This window comes from Carcharodon carcharias, chromosome 7 (assembly GCF_017639515.1).
Source record: "Carcharodon carcharias isolate sCarCar2 chromosome 7, sCarCar2.pri, whole genome shotgun sequence".
NCBI lineage: Eukaryota > Metazoa > Chordata > Chondrichthyes > Lamniformes > Lamnidae > Carcharodon > Carcharodon carcharias.
In genome coordinates this window covers 127,266,630-127,285,148 of record NC_054473.1, presented here as the reverse complement: position 1 = coordinate 127,285,148, position 18,519 = coordinate 127,266,630, and the positions used below count along the sequence as shown (strand labels likewise).

Sequence of the window (18,519 nt, the reverse complement as noted above, 5' to 3'; positions counted from 1 at the left end):
CATTCATACTGTTATACACAGAAATAATAACATGGAAAGAAGCCATTCAGGCCTATCAATCCATGTTGGTGCTTACCCTCCACACAAGTCAATAGTTCTGAACACATTTACACACCCTGTTCCCATATCCCTTCAAACTCATTTACTTCATCCACCTATCTAATCTAATCTGGAGCGTCCATATAGTTTCTGCTTCAACTTCCACCCCTGCATTCCACAGCCTCCTGTGTAAATAGGTTTCTCCTACTCTGTTCTAAATCTCATTCATTTAGTCTTGCATCTATTGCCCATTATTCTTAACACTTCAACTACAAGAAACACTCTGTGTTTACCTATCCTGTCATGTCCTTTCATAATTTTAAACATTATGTAACCCCAGAGAAGGAACCATTCAACCACCCATCAAGTATGTGCTGGCTAATTCTACTGCACTCTCCCATAAACCTGCATTGTCCTCCATTTTAAATGTTGGTCTAGCCATCCCTAAAAAAAATATAGACTCAACACTGACTTCCATGTCCACAGCCATTTTTGAATCCAAACAACAACTATTGACAGTAATTCTAATGCTATGTTTCCTGTCTGTCAACCAAATTTTTATCCACGCTGCTACATTTCCTCATAACAAAGCCTGAATTTTTGTAATTAGCTTTCCATAGTAAACCTCACCGTATGCAAATAAATACATACAAACTATAATGCCTAGTGGGCAAGCATTGGACAAAGCATACTTCACATGCACTACACCATCATTGCTAAAATTTGCAAGATTTCTTTGCCCTGAGAGATACTGCATGGTCCATGTACTCTCCTGTCACAGGCTTGCCCATTGGCCTGCCTTGCACCTGAACATCAGGCAGGACAAACAAGTGCTGACTGCTGCCATCAAAGTTTTCTGGCCAAAACAAAAACAGAATTACCTGGAAAAACTCAGCAGGTCTGGCAGCATCGGCAGAGAAGAAAAGAGTTGACGTTTCGAGTCCTCATGACCCTTCGACAGAACTAGGCTAGTTCTGTCGAAGGGTCATGAGGAGTCGAAACGTCAACTCTTATCTTCTCCGCCGATGCTGCCAGACCTGCTGAGTTTTTCCAGGTAATTCTGTTTTTGTTTTGGATTTCCAGCATCCGCAGTTTTTTGTTTTTATCTCTATTATTAAAGTTTTCTGGTTGTTGCTGTCAGCAGCTGCCGAAGGACAAAGGCCTGGGGATCATTCTGGGGAAGAAGGCGCAAGTAAAATTATTCAATTATCTGCTTCACCTTGGCCTGTCCCAGGACCATTGACCCTCCAGTCCACAGTGCATCTAGAGTAGTCCTTTGCATCATGATAGGACACCAAGTCCAAGCCTAAGAAACTAGAACAGGTGGCTCCATTCAAACAGAAATATGCAACAAGCGAGGGTACATTTCTGTCACAGGAAAAACCCCAGGAAATCCCTGAGCACCAAAGAGATGAGCAGAAATCTGACCCTACTAAACCTTTTCACCATCTACAAGGCTTAAGTCAAGAGTGAGAAGGAACACGTTCTGCTGGATAAGTACAGCCACAACAATACTCAAGCTCAACACCTTCCAGACAAAGCAGTTTACTGACATTCAACTCAATATTCTCCATCAGCACTGCTACCTGCGCTACCTGACCACCCCCATGTCCTTAATGCATTGCGGTTGCAGCACATACATGATGGTGTAGGAACATCATCAATCCTATGTTCCCTCTTCATCACACACAAACCTGGCTTGGACATATATTTCCATTCCAATAGCACCAACGCATCAAATATTTGCCAATTCCCTACTCAACACTATTGTAGGATCACTGTAACAATGACAGCAGTACAGATGAAAGTCCACCAACACCTTCTCAGGGCAACAAAGTATAAGCAATTAGCACAGCTAACCATCATTGCCTACATCCCAAGGAAGACAACATAAGAACACAAATTATCCATGATTTCCCATATCACACTGGTACCACACATCATAGGCTTTAGATTACACATTCCCCTGCCCTTTTGCACTCCACTGTTTCTTTAGGGGGTAAAAGGTTATCAGGATAGGCGGAAGATTACAATCAGATCAGCCATGACCCTACTGAATGGCGGAGCAAGCTTGAGGGGTCAAGTGGCCTACTCCAGCTCCTAATTCATATGATTGTATGTACATATGTTAGTGCTCAAGACTTCTGTAATGTTTCCATTAAAAATTCTCATCAAGTAGCTCTTCAAATTGTACCTCATTGCTCTTCCATGCACTGTTTCTACTGCCTGGTGACCCCTTTATATCACAATATGACTGCTAGGAATTTGAACTCAACTGACAAGAAAAACACTCCACAATGAATTTTGTTATTCAGTTATGAAACATATTATCAGTTATGATACTTTAAAAGCAAACTCGGTGACATTATGCTTTCATTGATGCATTCACCCAAGGTTTTCCCTTATCTCTTTAAACTAATATTAAACTAAGTACTGTAATGGAGATTGATAGCAGCACAGAAGTGAACTTCTATTTATATAGAACCTTTGCCTTTCAATCCCTCAAGCATCACATTGTGCTTTACAATTAATAACATACTTTTGAAGTGCAGTTATCGTTGTAATTTAGGGAAACCACGGTTACTATCAAAGTGGTGGTGTTGTGTTGTAGATCACTCAGGAAGTCCAAGTTGCTATGGCAGGATGCACTTTTGCATGTATGTTTTGGTCTGGAGCTATGGATAGTGATGGTAGAGGTCCCAACTTTCTTTCCATCATTTGGCTGACCAGGAATCTCTTCCACTCTTGCCACCTGCCAAAGGATTTGCAGGTTGATAATCAACCTGTTTGGCCACATTATTAACACACCTTCCTTGGCCATCAAGTCCTGTGATTGGACTGAGACACAGCTTCTGGTTCAGAGGCGGGGAAGTTTATCCACTGTGCCACAAGATCCCCTACTATCAAAGTAAGCCACGACTATTAACATATTCCTCTTCCAGGAAAAACTTCTGGGCCACACACAAACTGATTTATTACCTTTAAAAAGTATTTCCTATATACAAGTTAATAAGGTATCCTGTCTTCCCTCATCAATTTATAAAATCAAGCCCTAATCCACTCTAAGTCATTTCTTTAAAAGGAGGAAAGAAGGGAAGAGAGGCAAAGAGGTCTAGGGAGGGAATTCCAAGGCTTAGGGAAAGACATGGCCACCAAAAGTGGAAAGATTAAAATCACGGATACTCGACACAGAATTAGAGGAATGCAGTTATCTCAGAGGGTTGGAGGGGTGAGCTCTTAGAGGTATTTGAAAACAAGAATGAGAATTTTAAAATTGGGGTATTGCTCAACCTGGAGCCAATGTAAGTCAGCAAGCAAGGGGTTATGGGTGAACAGGACTTGGTAGGAGTAAGGATTCAGACAGCAGACTTCAGGTTTACAATGGGTCAAACATAGGTAGTTGCATTAGAATAGTCAGGTCTAGGGGCCCCAAAGGCGTGGGTGAGCAGACAAGCAGAGGAAGGGGTGAAGTCAGGTGAAGTTACAGGGGTGGAAATAAATTGTCTTAGTGATTGTACCAACATATGGTTGGAACCTCATCTCAGGGTCAAATATGACACTGTCAGGAAGAGATATTAATGTATATAATTTTATTGGAAATTATATTTTTATATAGTGATTTGGACTGTGTGTGTTAATTGGATTAAAGCCAGCTAGTCTGGATGCTTTGATGTACAGTAGTTTTGACATGTAAACAGGAGGTAGAGGGTACATTTGCATTTTGTTGAATAGAGCATTCAAGAGTGGAGGTGAAATCTTGCACCAAGCTAGGAGACACCAAGCAATATGTTTATATTGCTGATAAAATTGGTACTATGAAAGGAGTTCAAAGGGCCCGGTGATAGAATGAGAAGTTGCATTCAAGGAGGAGGCTAGGTATAACAGAAAGGAGTTTGTGTGTGTGCAGGTCACAGGCGTGTAAGATCTAAGCCTGTAAGCCTACAACTGTCTGCAAAGGAACCAAATTGAAAGGAACCTCATTTTGAATTTGTACGGTGAAAAATGCTTTGCCTGGTGTCTAAGTCTATGGGTTTTGTTGCCTTAGTGGAGATTAATTTAGGAATGTAAAAGTTATGATAGTAGTAATTTGTGGCCATGTGTATGTGTTAAATTTATTGTAAATTAATAAACATCTCATTTAGTTTGATTTAAAAACCTCTGGAGGCTTGGTGGGTTCATTTCTGAATTCAGAGTTGCATCTCAAACATACCAATTGAAAATATAGGTTATGACAGTTATTTAAAGTTTCCCTCTGGGATTTTAAAGAACAGCCTTTACCAACTGCTGTGTCATAACAACACCAAGGGATGAACAGTCTGGTTCAGCCTCATAATTGTCATGTAGAGAGATAGAGTTAGTGGCTAGAAAATGGAATTTGTGGCAAGGACCAAAGGCAGTGGGTGGAATCGCTCATGCCCGGTGGCATCAGGCATGCTCAGCGGTGTGAACGGACAATATGGCAAGAAGGCCAAAAGTTGGTTTCACAATGTCATGAAACCAGTTTGCAATCATCCACTCAGCCTGTCGATGGCGGGCCGCGTCTCCCACCATCGGACAGCAGGAACCTCATTATAATACATCTGCATATAGTTATAAGGCCCTTCACACTGGATCGTCCATCCACGTCAGCGTTATTACACGCTGACGTGTTTCACAACTGCACATAAGTGACGAACACCTGGCAAATGCACTTTGCTCAGGACTTCAAGCTTTGTTTGCCTATCTTGCTTCGGGCAGCATTCACAGTTATCAGCTCGAGGCTACGCAGGCAGCACCACAGTACTCTTAGGGGGGCCCACAGCAGGTCTCTGCCTACCACACCAGCCATAAGGCTGGGATGACTCTGTACAGCTGCAGGGGTAGGGCTTGCTTGGAGGAGGAGGAGGAGGAGAAGTGGCCTCAGGCAAGGGGAGAGGCTGCAGGGTGAGGGCTGTACTGAGGAAGAGGCTTATCCCAGGATTTGTCTGAGGACACAAGTTGATCTGTGCAAGTGGCCTCAAGATGGTGAGGACTGAGGAGTCTCCAGAGGAAATCAGGTCAGACTGAAATGCGAGGGTGTGTGAGAAAAAGTGAGTGGTGATGCCCCTTGAGCTGGCAGTGAGTGAGATGCCGGTGAATGTGCAATGTGCTTGAGTGTGAATTTAGACCGATGAGATGGTTGCCTTACCCTGGCGGCACATATCAGATCATTCATCCTGTGGCCAGAGGTCATCACAACAGGCCTCCACAGTGTCCAAAGGGCGCTCAAGGGATGCATCACTAAGCCTGGGGGCTGTGGTCTTCTTGCCTTTCAGGGCCATGTCTTATTTGCAGCAGTCCTGGGCCAGAAGCACAGAGAGGTGTGCGCGCGGCTGTACTTTAAATGTGGTGCCCGGCATGATGAAGCGACAAGGTATCGGCGTGGCAGGCAAATTGGAGTCTGCCTGCCACGGAAACGGTGTGTTTCCCGGGAATGTATAGTTAATGCGGCAAGTTCGAGATGATATGACATGAGAAGCCACCATTGTGGCCGGGGGGGGGGGGGGGGGGGGGGGGGGGAACGTTTTACCTCGCCCACTACCGCACTTAGTACAAATCTGGGGCGATTCCGCCCCATGGCTTTGGTTTTCTCCATATTTAAATGGAGGGAATTTCTGCTCATCCAATTAAGAGAGAATCGAGAGAGAGAAAGCTACTGGTGAGGTAACGTTGGATGTTATCAGCATATATGTGGAAACAGGTGATATTCAGATGAAATTGTCGAGGTCAGCATGAGAAATAGGAGGGGCCAACGATAGATCCTTGTGAAACACCACAGGTAACAATGCGGGAGGAGCAGGAAGAGAAACCATTGTAGGTCATTTGCTGGCTGCAAATGGATAGATAAGAATGAAAACAGGCAAGTGCAAGAACAGCTAGCTGTACAATAGTGGAGATGCTCTGGTGAAGGATGATCAACTTTGTCAAAGGCTGCAGACACACTATGAAGGGCAGCTGTACTGGGTGTCATTTGTGGTTTTGTAAAACCATTTCAGAACTGAGTCAGAAATGGAAACCTATTTGGAGAGTTTCAAATATAGATTTCCAGGATAGATAAACAAAACTTAGGAAGCAACATGATCAAGGGCTTTGTAGAGGAAAAGGAAGCTGAAGTTGGGATAGTAGCAGACTTCAAAGTACATGCGGCCAGTGGGTGAATTTGCCCTTGAAAGCGTACAAAAATTCAATCATGGTGCAACCAATGAGAGAAAAGTCATCCCTGTATATGGTAGAGACAGAATCTGTGATGAGCTGCACCTCCAATCACAGATTCTGCCTCTCCCATTCTCACTGTTTCAACTCCTGCTCTGGTTGCTCTCCCAATCAGATTCTGTCTCTTGAGGAGCATCAAGAGCGGGAATGAGGGAACCTGTGATTTGAGGAGTTATTCTGGTCAGTCCACTGCCATCATACTGTTGTGCCATCACCAATCGTTGGATATTCTTTGGGAGGCTGAGGAGAATCAGAAAATGAAAAAAAAAGGAGGGAGTCTCCGTCAGTAACAAGGCCAAAGCTAGCCTGGGGGAGCTATCACTCGGGATGTTGAGCGAGGTAACTGCTGATCAGGCCTGGGTCCGAGTCTTGGCCAGCGGCTACCCAAATTTTGGCTCGGGGCAGCCCAAATTTTGGCTGGGGGGTCAGAGGGACCTTCCATCTTAGGTAATCTCACAGGTTCTGTTTGCTAGGAATCAGAACAACTCTCCCATCAAATCCAGGTGGAAATAAGAGGGCCTGATCTTTAAAGTCTTCTTGTTAGTAGAAAACTGCAAGACCAGGTGGCTCATGAGTTTGCTTGCTCTCCTTTTGAACCAGTTACTTCTTTTCTTAAAAATGAAGCTGTATTCATCACTTTGGCCGTAGGCAATCAGAATGTTGTTCAGTTCTCTCATGACAGTCCCAGCTGGAGGAGGCGGAGTGATTTGGGAAGAAGGGCATGTATGTGTACGGTGGGGATAGAGAGGCTGATTACAATGTGCATGTAGGTTGGGGGGGGGTGGGGGGTGGTGGTGGATAAGGGAGGCTTAACTGAATCTTCTGTCACCAGGGAATATGGAGAGCCAGGCTGAAATGTACCAGGGTATACTTTTTTTTATTCATTCACAGGATGTGGGCTTCCCTGGCTGGGCCAGCATTTATTGCCCATCTCTAGTTGCCCTTGAGAAGGTGGTGGTGAGCTGCCTTCTTCAACAGCTACAGTCTAAGCAGTGTAGGTACACCCACAGTGCTGTTAGGAAGGGAGTTGCAGGATTTTGACCCAGCAACAGTGAAGGAATGGCAATATATTTCCAAGTCATGATGATGAGTGACCTGGAGGTGTTCCCAACAATCTTCTGCCCTTGTCCTTCTAGATGATAGTGGCTGTGGGTTTGGAAGGGTTGTCTAAGGAGCCTTGGTGAATTCCTGTAGTGCATCTTGTAGATGGTACACACTGCTGCTACTGTGCATCGGTGGAGAAGGGAGTGAATGTTTGTGGATGTGGCGTCAATCAAATGGGTTGCTTTGTCATGAATGGTATCAAGGTTTTTGAGCGTAGTGGGAGCTGCACTCATCCAGGCAAGTGGAGAGTGTTCCATCACATTCCTGGCTTGTGCCTTGTAGATGATGGACAGGCTTTAGGAAGCCAGGTGGTGAGCTTTTGTCGCAGGATTCCTAGCCTCTGACCTGCTCTTGTTACCACAGTATTTATATGACTAGTCCGGTTCAGTTTCTGGTCAATGGTAACCCCCAGGATATTGATAGTGGGGAATTCAATGATGGTAATGCCACTGAACGTCAAGGGGTGATAGCTAGATTCTCTCTTGCTGGACATGATCATTGCCTGGCACTTGTGTGGCGCAAATGTTACTTGCCACTTGTCAGCCCAAGCCTGGATACTGTCCAAGTCTTGCTGCACTTGGACTTGAACTGCTTCAGTATTTGAGGAGTCGTGAATGGTGCTGAATATTTTGAAGTCATCAGCGAACATCTCCATGGTCATTGATGAAGCAGCTGAAGATGATTGGGCCTAGGACACTACCCTGAGGAGCTCCTGCAGTGATGTCCTGGAGCTGAGATGACTGACCTTTAACAACCACAACCATCTTGCTTTGTGCTAGGTATGACTCTAACCATTGGAGAGTTTTCCCCGATTCCCACTGACTCCAGTTTTGCTAGGGCTCTTTAATGCAGCCTTGATATCAAAGGCAGTCACTTTGCCTCACCTCGGGAGTTTCAACTCTTTTGTTCATGTTTGAACCAAGACTGTAATGAGGTCAGGAGCCGAGTGGCCCTGGCGAAACCCAAACTGGGCATCGGTGGGCAGATTATTGGTACGCAAGTGCTGCTTGATAGCACTGTTGATGACCTCTTCCATTACTTTACTGATTACCAAGAGTGGATTGAAGGGGCAGTAATTGGTCAGGTTGAATTTGTCCTGCTTTTTGTTTAGAGGACATACCTGGGCAATTCCCCACATAGCCGAGTATATACCAGTGTTGTAGCCGTACTGAAACAGCTTGGCTAGGGGCACAGCAAGTTCTGGAGCACAAGCCTTCGGTACTATTTGCACAATGTTGGGCTCCTCACTGGTCAGGAACGGCTGAGCAGGATTGGGGGCCTGATGGTCACCAGGTCCAATGGCGACCGGAGGCCAGTTTAAAACCGGTTCAAGCAGCTCCTGTAAAGCTGCTAGCGAAGATGACATCTTTGGTGTTGTCAACAGGAAATTATGGGTTCCAGTGCAGCTGCAGATGCCAAGCGAGGGGCAGGTCGGGTGGGCACTTGGCCCCACCTGTTTTCTGATGAGTGCCTCGTGGTCCTCACAGAGGAGGTAGCTGCCAGGAATGGAAGGAGGAGGCCACCGCACCTTACAAAAAGAGCTTGGGAGGGGCTGGCAGCGCTGGTCAGCAGCCATGATGTTGTGCAGCACACCTGGATCCAGTGCCACAAGAGGTTTAACGACCTGCTGTGCTCAGGACGGGCAAGTACCATGTTGGCATGCATCAGTGTGTCGAAGTGTTACGGTCTGGCCATACCCCCAGGGAGCTCAGGGGTGTTAGAGTCTGCATGCCAACCGTCAATGACGCCAGAGTTGGCCAAGGGGGTGAGCACTGGCTGCTTGGACTGAGTGCCTTGCGGTTCAAGGGCCATGACTCAGATGTGCCCTGCAAGGTGCTCCTCAGGTGGGGTTGGCCAGGTTGCAATGGTGCTGCAGGTAGAGAGTGTAGAGTGAATTAATCAATGCTCCTCTGTCCTTTCAGGAGAAGATGTTCATAACAACATTGAAAGGTCGTGGAGCAGCAGAGGCCCCCAAAACCTCCTAATCCTCACGAGGTATGAGCAGGATGCCTTCAAGATGGAGAGCCAGCAAGCACCTCAAGTCAACAGACCCCAGCCTCACTGTGGTGTCAAGTGAAGATAAGAGTGCAGTGAACAGAGGTGAGAGTTTCGGGTGGTGCAAACATTCTTGTGTAGTCTCATCGTTGATGGGAGCATCCAAACTGGATTGCCAATGGATCATTGAAAGACAATGGCGCAATGATGCTGATCTCCATGGTCTCACCAGGGTGCCTAGCATGCACAGTGACAATGTGATGACTTAAACTAATGTCGTTGTTCTCCCTTAGATTTGCCACAACACACCCAATCACAGGATCCCGATGACTCACCCCTGATGCCAGAGGGCTGCCAGGCTCCAGGTGCACCTGCGCACACCCACTCTCTGAACCAGACACCAGCACAGATACCTGCACCACAGTGGGCATTAGATCAGCAGCTAGAATGTCGGTGCACAGCGGTGAGGGCACATCACACTCACTTGAGGTACAGGCAGAGGCAGAGAGTGCCCAGGGCGCCGGCAGTCAGAGGACTGCTGGAGACCAGGACAATGCTAAGTCAAAGCCAGATGATGAGCGTTTGGAGTCATCCATTAGGCGGCAGACGCTGGATGTCCAGCAAGATGTGCAGGAGGGTCTGGCGGAGATCCATGAGGGTATGTGTGCCATGGTCTCCGTTATGGAGGAGTCCATGTGGAGCATAAGCACTGCGTTAACCCTCATGGACGAGCGCATTGTCTCTTCCATTGAGAAAGTGGCGATCCTCATGGAAAGGCAGCTCTAAGGACAGAATCAGGGGTTCCTGGGGTTCTGCTCGAACCTGCAAGCCCTCGCACCTGCATTGACCTCAGGTGGTCAGTGCCAGTGTGGGAGATTGATGAGGCACCCAGTATCCCAGCTAGATGCCATTCATCAATGGCAAGCAGGGAGGTCCAGAGCGACCTCACATTGGCACATGAGCTGCCAGTCATCTCTAAGGGCTCCTCTCAGGGCACCCTGGATGACAGTAACAGCTCCTTCGCCCCTCTGCCAGTGACCGTGGCATCTGATGAGGCTGCGGTTACTGAAGAGATGGCAGCCATGGCACTGGCTGCTCAGTCCCAGGTGGGGCTAGCACAGGCTCCACTGAGCAGAGGACAACCACCAAGGTCATCAAAGCCAACAGGACAGCAGAGTCAGCAAGTTGCCTCCAATGCCGCTGCCAGCAAGATGGGAGCACCAAGATGCAGCACTCGTAAACATAAGTTTAAGACACCGTGAGCACAAGAGGGACTGGTCATGGATGATCTTCTGTTGTGCAATGTTTTGCTTATGTGTACTGGTCTGGGGTTGAAGACCAGAGAAAGTTCTGTTAATTTGTTTGGACTGTCAAAATGAGATAAATTTTCTTTTGTCGTAATGGCCTGAATATGCTTCACCCTTCTGATTTAATGTGGTGCAATGTACGCCAGTATGTAATGCTGGACATGGGTCCATACTTTATTGCACAGGCACTGTGGACTTTGGGGTCAAAGGAAAGGGTCATTTCAGACATCCGGGATGGAGGCAGCAGCCTGGCATGAGGTGGTAATGCTTATTTGGCAGCCTAGCTGAAGGAGTGTTGTATCAAGGCGTCCCTGGTGTCCCTGCCTGCCTGAACGTTACAGAGGTCTGCCTCCACACACACAGCATTCTCCTCACCGTGCTCCTCTTCGGACTCACAACTGGATTCATCATCTATGGCATGTAGAGCTGCCTCAAGATCCTATTTCTCCAATGGGACCCCCTTGCCAATGCCAGATGTGCACTGCGCAGCATACGACCACGATCAATGACACCTGATCTGGGGGGTATTGTAATTCTCCCACTGAAGGGTCCAGGCATCGGAAGCACATCTTGAGGAGACCTATGGTCCTCTCTATCACCACCCTTGTTGGGGTATGGCTCCTATTATCACGTTGCTCTGCCTCTGTTCTTGGGTGGCGGAGAGGCATCATAAGCCACCTTTTCACAGGATTGCCCTTGTCACCCAGCAGCCATCCATCCAATCAGACTGGAGCACCAAAGAGCCTCAGCACCTGGGAGTATCTCAGGACGTACTTTCCATGGAAGCTGCCAGAGTACCTTACACAGACTTGCAGAATCTGAATCTGTGGTCACACACTATCTGCACATTCATGGAGTGGAATCCTTTCCTGTTAATGAAGGCACCCAGCAGACCGGCTGGCACCTTGATGGCCACGTGTGCAGTCGATTGCACCCTGGATGCTGGGGGAACCAGTAATCACTGCAAAGACTCTGGGTCACTCAGCTTTACTGGCCTCATCCGTAAGGAAATGAATGAAAGTCAATAACCCCCTGAACAGGGCTTCTGTCATCAGCTTGACGCAACCGTAGACAGCTGATTGGGATACTCCAAACAAGTCCCCCATTGACCCCGGGAAAGAGCCGGATGCATAGAAGTTGAGGGCCACTGTGACCTTCAGAGCCACTGGCATGTGGTGTCCACCCACACAGTTGGAAGTGGTCTCAGGCCCAATCATCTGACAAATGGAGGTCACTGTCACCCTTGAGAGGTGGAGGCTCCTTTAGCATTGCACCTCTGACATATTGAGGTAGCTGCATCGCTACCTGCAAGCGCTGGCAGCCGGATAGTGGTGTCTTCTGTGGCTCACAATGCCTTGGACTACCTGCTGGCCCTGCGCCCTTGTGCCTGCGCCTCTCCTCCCACAGGTAGCTCCCCTGCAAGCTGTATTGGGACATTTCCCTTCAGCCCCTCTCTTCCTCCTCAGAGGAGATGCCTCCAGCAGAGACCACAGTCCCCATTACCAGGGTTACAGAAGACTGTCTGATACCTAGAAGGGTCCATATGGTCTGAATCCTCTGGGGTATTTGGAGATGCCAAGGAGACCCGAAGTGAAGCTTGGAAATGCTGAGAATGAAGCCCCGAACAGAGATGAAGCTGCCAAGTACCAATAAGTCACCGGCAGCAAACTACCTACCAAAGTCCTCACTACTCACATAGACAATGCTGCTTACCCTTTTTATCGGAATTTTGCAAATCGTTGGCTGGCCACCTGCTTGTTTTGCCCATGCGATGAGCGCAAAATCGCATGGGCAACGTAAACTCAGCGTCAATTACCTTTTTAATGGTCTTAACTGGCCTCTTAATTAATGGCAGGCACAGCTTCAACTCCCACTCGCGCCCACCAACTTAAACATCGCGCAAGTGCATGACGGCACCGGATCACTCACCCAATGTCATCACGTGCTATTTTATGCTCGAGCGGGTCGGACATGTGCATGGCCGCCCACTCAGCAAAAAATTCTGCCTATAGATATAGACAAATACAATCTTTGGCATATGTGCCATCTTATTTCTCCAAAGAAGAAAACGTTTAAAAAAAAAAACACAAATACAAAAGGCAATGTTACAATATTACCAAATAAAGGAGCTAATGAGAATGAAAAAGAGCCCTGGAAACCCAAATGTGGCCCCTGAAAATGAAAAAGTTGTCCTCAAGAAAATATCTGAAAGAAAAACAATTATTTTGACCCCTGGACAGCAGTTAGCAAGAATAGAGGGGTCAAGGGTTGGTTTTCTGAGGAGGGGATGATGATACCAGATGAGAGAATTATTAATACTATCCACTATCATGGGAACCAGGAAAGGAAACTGGATAGTCAGCAGTTAAGGAGGAATAAGATCAAGGATGCAGGAAGTGGGTCTCATGGACAAGTTGAGCTCAGAGAGAGCATGAGGGGAGATAGGAGAGAAGCTAAGCAAATTTAGGATTAGGGCAGTAGCGAACCTTAGAGAAAGTTTGGTCCAGTAAACTAGGGGAAGGGAGTGAAGTGGTGGAAGCAGCTGATAGAATGATCTTAATCTTAGTGACTAAGAAGCCTGCAAACTTCACACACTTGTTGCTGGAGGTGAAGGTCAAGTAGACATTGTTGATGTGGTTCATTTAAATGGTCAGCATCTAAAATTTTAACCTGTCTATGCTCTCCACTGATGCTGACTGAGTGATTCCACCATTTTCAGACTTCAATACTGATTCAACAAAATTACCATCACCAAAAAACACTTTAAAAATATTTCAGGCACAGTCTGACAAACTGGTGGATTTTATTTTGATGTTGCTCAGAGTAGGTTACAAATCAGTACCGTTTCAAGCAAAAAATAGATACCTCCAGTTGTATAGTCAAAGCGAAGTAAAGCGTGTTTTTCCTTTATTCTTTCATTGGATGTGGTCATTGCCGGCAAGGCCAGCATTTGTTACCCATTCCTAATTGCCTCTTGAACTGCTGGGCCATTTCATAGGGCAGTTAAGAGTCAACCACATTGCTGTGGGTCTGGAGTAACATATAGTGCAGGTGGGGTAAGGACAGCAGATTTCGTTCCCTAAAGAACATTAATGAACCAGATGGGTTTTTATAACAATTGATGATAGTTTTATGGTCAAAATCAGAAACTAGCTATATATTCCAGATTTATTAATTGAATTCAAATTCCACCAGCTGCCATGGTGGGGTTTGAACATCTGTCCCCACAGCATTATCCTGGGCCTCTGGATTACTAGTCCAGTGAAATTACCACTACGCCACTGTCTCCTCAGAAGTTCCCAAAACAAACCTTCAGCTTCCAACTCCTCTGCACACATCCATTACATTGATGCAGCGGAGGTCCTTGCAGGTATGGAACAGTAAATATATAAATTACTACATTGCCTTATCTGCATAGTATGCCACATGACTACTTTTCACAATTTCCATAAAAGAGATTTTTAAGTAGTGCCAAGGAATTTTATTTTAAAAGATACTTCACTTGCAATGTTAAGAAACCGCCTCAAGTTCACAGAAAAGAAACGTGCAACAAACCACCAAGTTGCTGAAGCCACTGATGCCGAATAGAGAATGCTCAGCTGGTCTCTATCAAATAGTGAGTTGTGACAGTAGGTTCGGCAACAATGACCGAAGGCTCATGTTCAGCCAATTGCTTTGGGCTCTATGATGAGTTTGCAGCACAGGAGTTTTACTCCACCATACACCTCTATGCACTCCAATTCAGTGTAAAGCATGCCACCAAACTCAGGTGCCATCATCACATCACAGTGCACTTCCTTCTGCACTCATTCACTGTCACTGTGCAATTTTAATGATGCAGAGCTTTTGCCTGCTTCTGCTGATGGTGAAAGATACTTCTGCAAAGAAATATGCCATATGAAATAGAATAATCCACATAGGAGGGCTAGTAGCAAAGAAAATTAAATAGCCATATATACAAAAGTGCAGCTGGGGACAAAAAGGCAATGAGGTCACTGAAGAGCGGCCTGGCACGGATGTGTGCAGGCCTGGCACGGATGTGTGCAGGCCTGGCACGGATGTGTGCAGGCCTGGCACGGATGTGTGCAGGCCTGGCACGGATGTGTGCAGGCCTGGCACGGATGTGTGCAGGCCTGGCACGGATGTGTGCAGGCCTGGCACGGATGTGTGCAGGCCTGGCACGGATGTGTGCAGGCCTGGCACGGATGTGTGCAGGCCTGGCACGGATGTGTGCAGGCCTGGCACGGATGTGTGCAGGCCTGACAAAAAATATCGGGACTAAAGGCCCAACTAAATAATCCAAATTAATATAAAGGGAGAAGGTGGCAAGACTGAGACTTTTGGGAGAAGGGAAGCCTTCTGTATAATCTAAACATGATCATTTAGTAAAGAAAAACTGGAATCTAAGTCATTATTGAATAAAACTGAACTAGTGCTAAAGGTTAGCTGGAAGACAGATGAGTAGTAAGGGGAATACAGATGAAATGCAAAGAGAAGACAGGAAAACTAGGAAGTAAACATACAAAAGGTTGAAGACCACAGATAGACCAGAAATCTTCAGGTGCTAATCTTCAGGTGCTTCGGAGATATCAAATTTGGTGAAACTCACAAATATCATGACATTTCAAAGCATCATTAATAATGTCCATTAAAAAATTAGAGCCTGATAAGAAATTGTTTTAAAGATATGGGGATTTAGCAGATATAAAATTAAAACTGCAGACGATATTTATGTCACAAATCCTCAGATGCAATGTTGAGCTAGCATTTCTTATAAGAACGTGTTATGCAAATCATCAGCTAGTGTTAAGTGATTATACATAAACAATGATCAGAGAAAGGAAGGAAAGGCATATGTTAATATAGTGACGGTCACAACCTCAATATTCCAACGCAATTACTTTTGAGCTGCATCACTGTTGTTATATGGACAAACACAGCAGCTAATTTGTGCACAGTAACATCTCACAAACAGCAAATGAACAAATGATTGCATTATCAGTTTTGATAGTGTGGACTGAGGAAGGAATGTTAACCAGCTCCAGAGAACAACCCCTGCTTTTCTTCAAATACTGCTGTGGGAATTCTATTACATCCACCTGAACATGGAAGTGGGGCCACAGATTAGCATCTCATACAAAGAACAACATCTCTGATAATGCAGAAAACCCCGCAGTACTGAGCTGAACACCAAAGCAGTCTTAAATATATGATATGGTAGTTGGAAGTAGGAACAGCAGTGAATAATTGTTTGAGAATTACTTGCACACATGGGCCAACATTTTTTGTTCCTCTATCTACTGCCAGTATTTTCATTTCAGCAATGAGAACTACTAGTGGGAAGTTTTAAGTATTTTAACAAGTCTCTTAACAGCTCATACTGGAAAATATTAGCAACAGAGGTCATGATGATTTCTGCCAGTAGTACGACCCAGATATGCTCCTGTATCATGTAGGGAGGAAGCAATGCTTGTATTCACAGTATGTGCTTTTTAAACTTCATTTCCAATACTACCACAGAAACACCTGGGGTTAAAATTCCACTGGCACTTACATCCACTAACTTTGGCAGAAGAGCCATGGAAACCCCAAAAGAGCAGCATAATGCCAGGGATTAGCCGAAAAAACCCTCAAAGCTTCACTTCTTTAATAATTGGCAACATAAAAGTCACCCAACAAACATTTATAATGGCATAAAGCTCTTAATCTACCTGAAAACATTGCATTATAGGTAGTGCAATAACGCTTCCCCTCCTCAAAAAAATTGCATTGTATGTTGTGGAAAACTCTTCTTTGCCCCATCCAGTACTGAAAGATAGCACTAATGTTTTCCCACTCATTCAACCATTTAAGTATAGGTGAAATAAAACTCTTCACCCACCAAAATATTTAATTATAGATAGTATAAAATTTTACCCCCACCAAACATTATAGATGAGATAAAACTCTTTGAGCATTTTGAAAATAACTGAGCTGCAAATATGTTACTTTAAAACAGTAAATCTTTATGTACACCCATCATCAAATCAAATGCAATATAAAACAGACACAATTAAAATGTCAACTCCCTTTGCTATTTTTACTTATCTTCATTTCACCTGGATAACTTTCAGAGCAAATAAAAGACATTGTTGAAGTCGAAAAAAGGTTCTCCGTTCAGTCCATCTTCTGCCAGCCTGACAGCAACAATGTGTGCGCTCGTTCATGAACAAATAGGAATTTAATTGCATATCCTGACAGGGTCAAACTCCTTTCACTCTTAGTTCGAATAACAGAACAAGCCTGTTTGGAATTAGGTGGAAATAGCAATGTGGACTACTCATCACACTTTAAATATGTGTGGAAGTATGAAAGACCACAGGGTGTAAAAAAGCATTTTAGCTGTTCATCGCCACTGAATCTAATTCCCCAAACTTTTTTCTATTCTGAGCATAAATGGGAACACCATCACTTGCAAGTTCTCCCAAAGTCACACACCACTCTGACTTGGAACTATATCACCGTCTTTTCATTGTTGCTGGATTAAAATCCTAGAACTCCTGCCCTAACACCACATTAACTACAGCAGTTCATGAAGATGGCTCACCACCACCTTCTCAAGGGCAATTAGGGGCGGACAATAAATGCTGCCCTAGCCAGCGACGCCCACATCCCATGAAAAAAATGAAAGCAGTGAATATAGTTATCAACAAATGTGAGAAACACATCATCATGTTCACAGAATCAAAATATCACAAGCTTGCTAAGAAGTTACTGCCCTAGCTTACTTTCCCACAATTCTTATCTGAATGGCATCCCTACTCAAATAAGGAAGGGCAACAAATGGCAAAAGTCTGAACTTTTACAGTTTGGATGCAACATAATTAGGAAAAACACAATAAATGACCATTTCTTCTGTTTGCCATGTGATGTTCTTTACAGCTGCCAGCTCCAGCTATTCAACAGTGTTCAATGGAGCACCAGCAAAGTTAAGCTTCAATTCAACTGTGCGATTTTATCAGAAATAATTTGTTCAGTTTGTAAATAAGACATTTATCTTGGCCCATTTCTGAAAACATTAATGCAGAACGATGTAAAAACTACATCCAGCTTTTTCATTAAAAAAGTTCACAGCAACTTTCTCGCTACTTGGCATGCACAAAACAACACAATAGGGGTTTTAGCCTTTTACAACAGGCCACAATCCTATTGATCAGAAGTGTCTGGCAAGACTGGCACGAACTTCTGAGCAGTGGGATTAAGTTGTCACACAAATACAGAGTGAACACAACATCTATAATCCTTTCATGATGAGGAATCAAAATACACAGGATACAAAAAGGGATGAAAGTTGTACCATTTTCTTCATGACATTCTATCTTTTCCAGCTGTATTTTCCAATCTGACATTTCTCTTTTTCTTCCATGAACTGGAATAGTTCCTCAAGAATACCGATCACTGCTAAAGTTGATGAATACAGTATAGCACACCAGCACCCAAAGCATGCAGCTGTGATCCAGCCTTTTGCCCGCCCCCCTCTCAAGGTTGCCAGCAATTCTAACTCATGACACATATGGTCAGCTGGGGACCTATTTAAGGAGACTCTAACAACCAACAGTCGTTGCAGAATCAACTGAACATTTACGTTTTCAAAACGTACAAAGGCTTAAAGAAGTAACTGGTGAGTTCTTTTTAAATAGCTTAAAAGTAAAATAAAATTTCTGCTTTAGTATTAGTTGTCCTAACCCTCTGAAAAATATAAAGCATAAACAAGTATCATACATTTAATAATAATGCAAATATCTATAAGAGTGTGAATTCTGTAGTTACTTAATTATTTTATGCAACTAAAAATCAAATCAAG

The 18,519-nt window shown here is 44.9% G+C and overlaps 1 protein-coding gene across 5 annotated transcripts in view; it reads right to left on the bottom strand.

The window, feature by feature from the left end:
- Window positions 1-18,133, bottom strand: part of plekhg4 (pleckstrin homology domain containing, family G (with RhoGef domain) member 4) — a 279,951-nt gene extending 261,818 nt beyond the window's left edge. For 4 of the 5 annotated variants that reach the window (XM_041191340.1, XM_041191341.1, XM_041191343.1 and 1 more), the window contains exon 1: window positions 16,775-16,897. In XM_041191340.1, the coding sequence (XP_041047274.1) occupies window positions 16,775-16,882 (108 nt within the window). In that variant the 5' untranslated portion in view covers window positions 16,883-16,897. Of the gene's footprint in view, window positions 1-16,774; window positions 16,898-18,012 lie in introns of those variants that run through there. The other variant, XM_041191344.1, reaches the window with a different exon arrangement.
- Window positions 18,134-18,519: the final 386 nt, after the last annotated feature.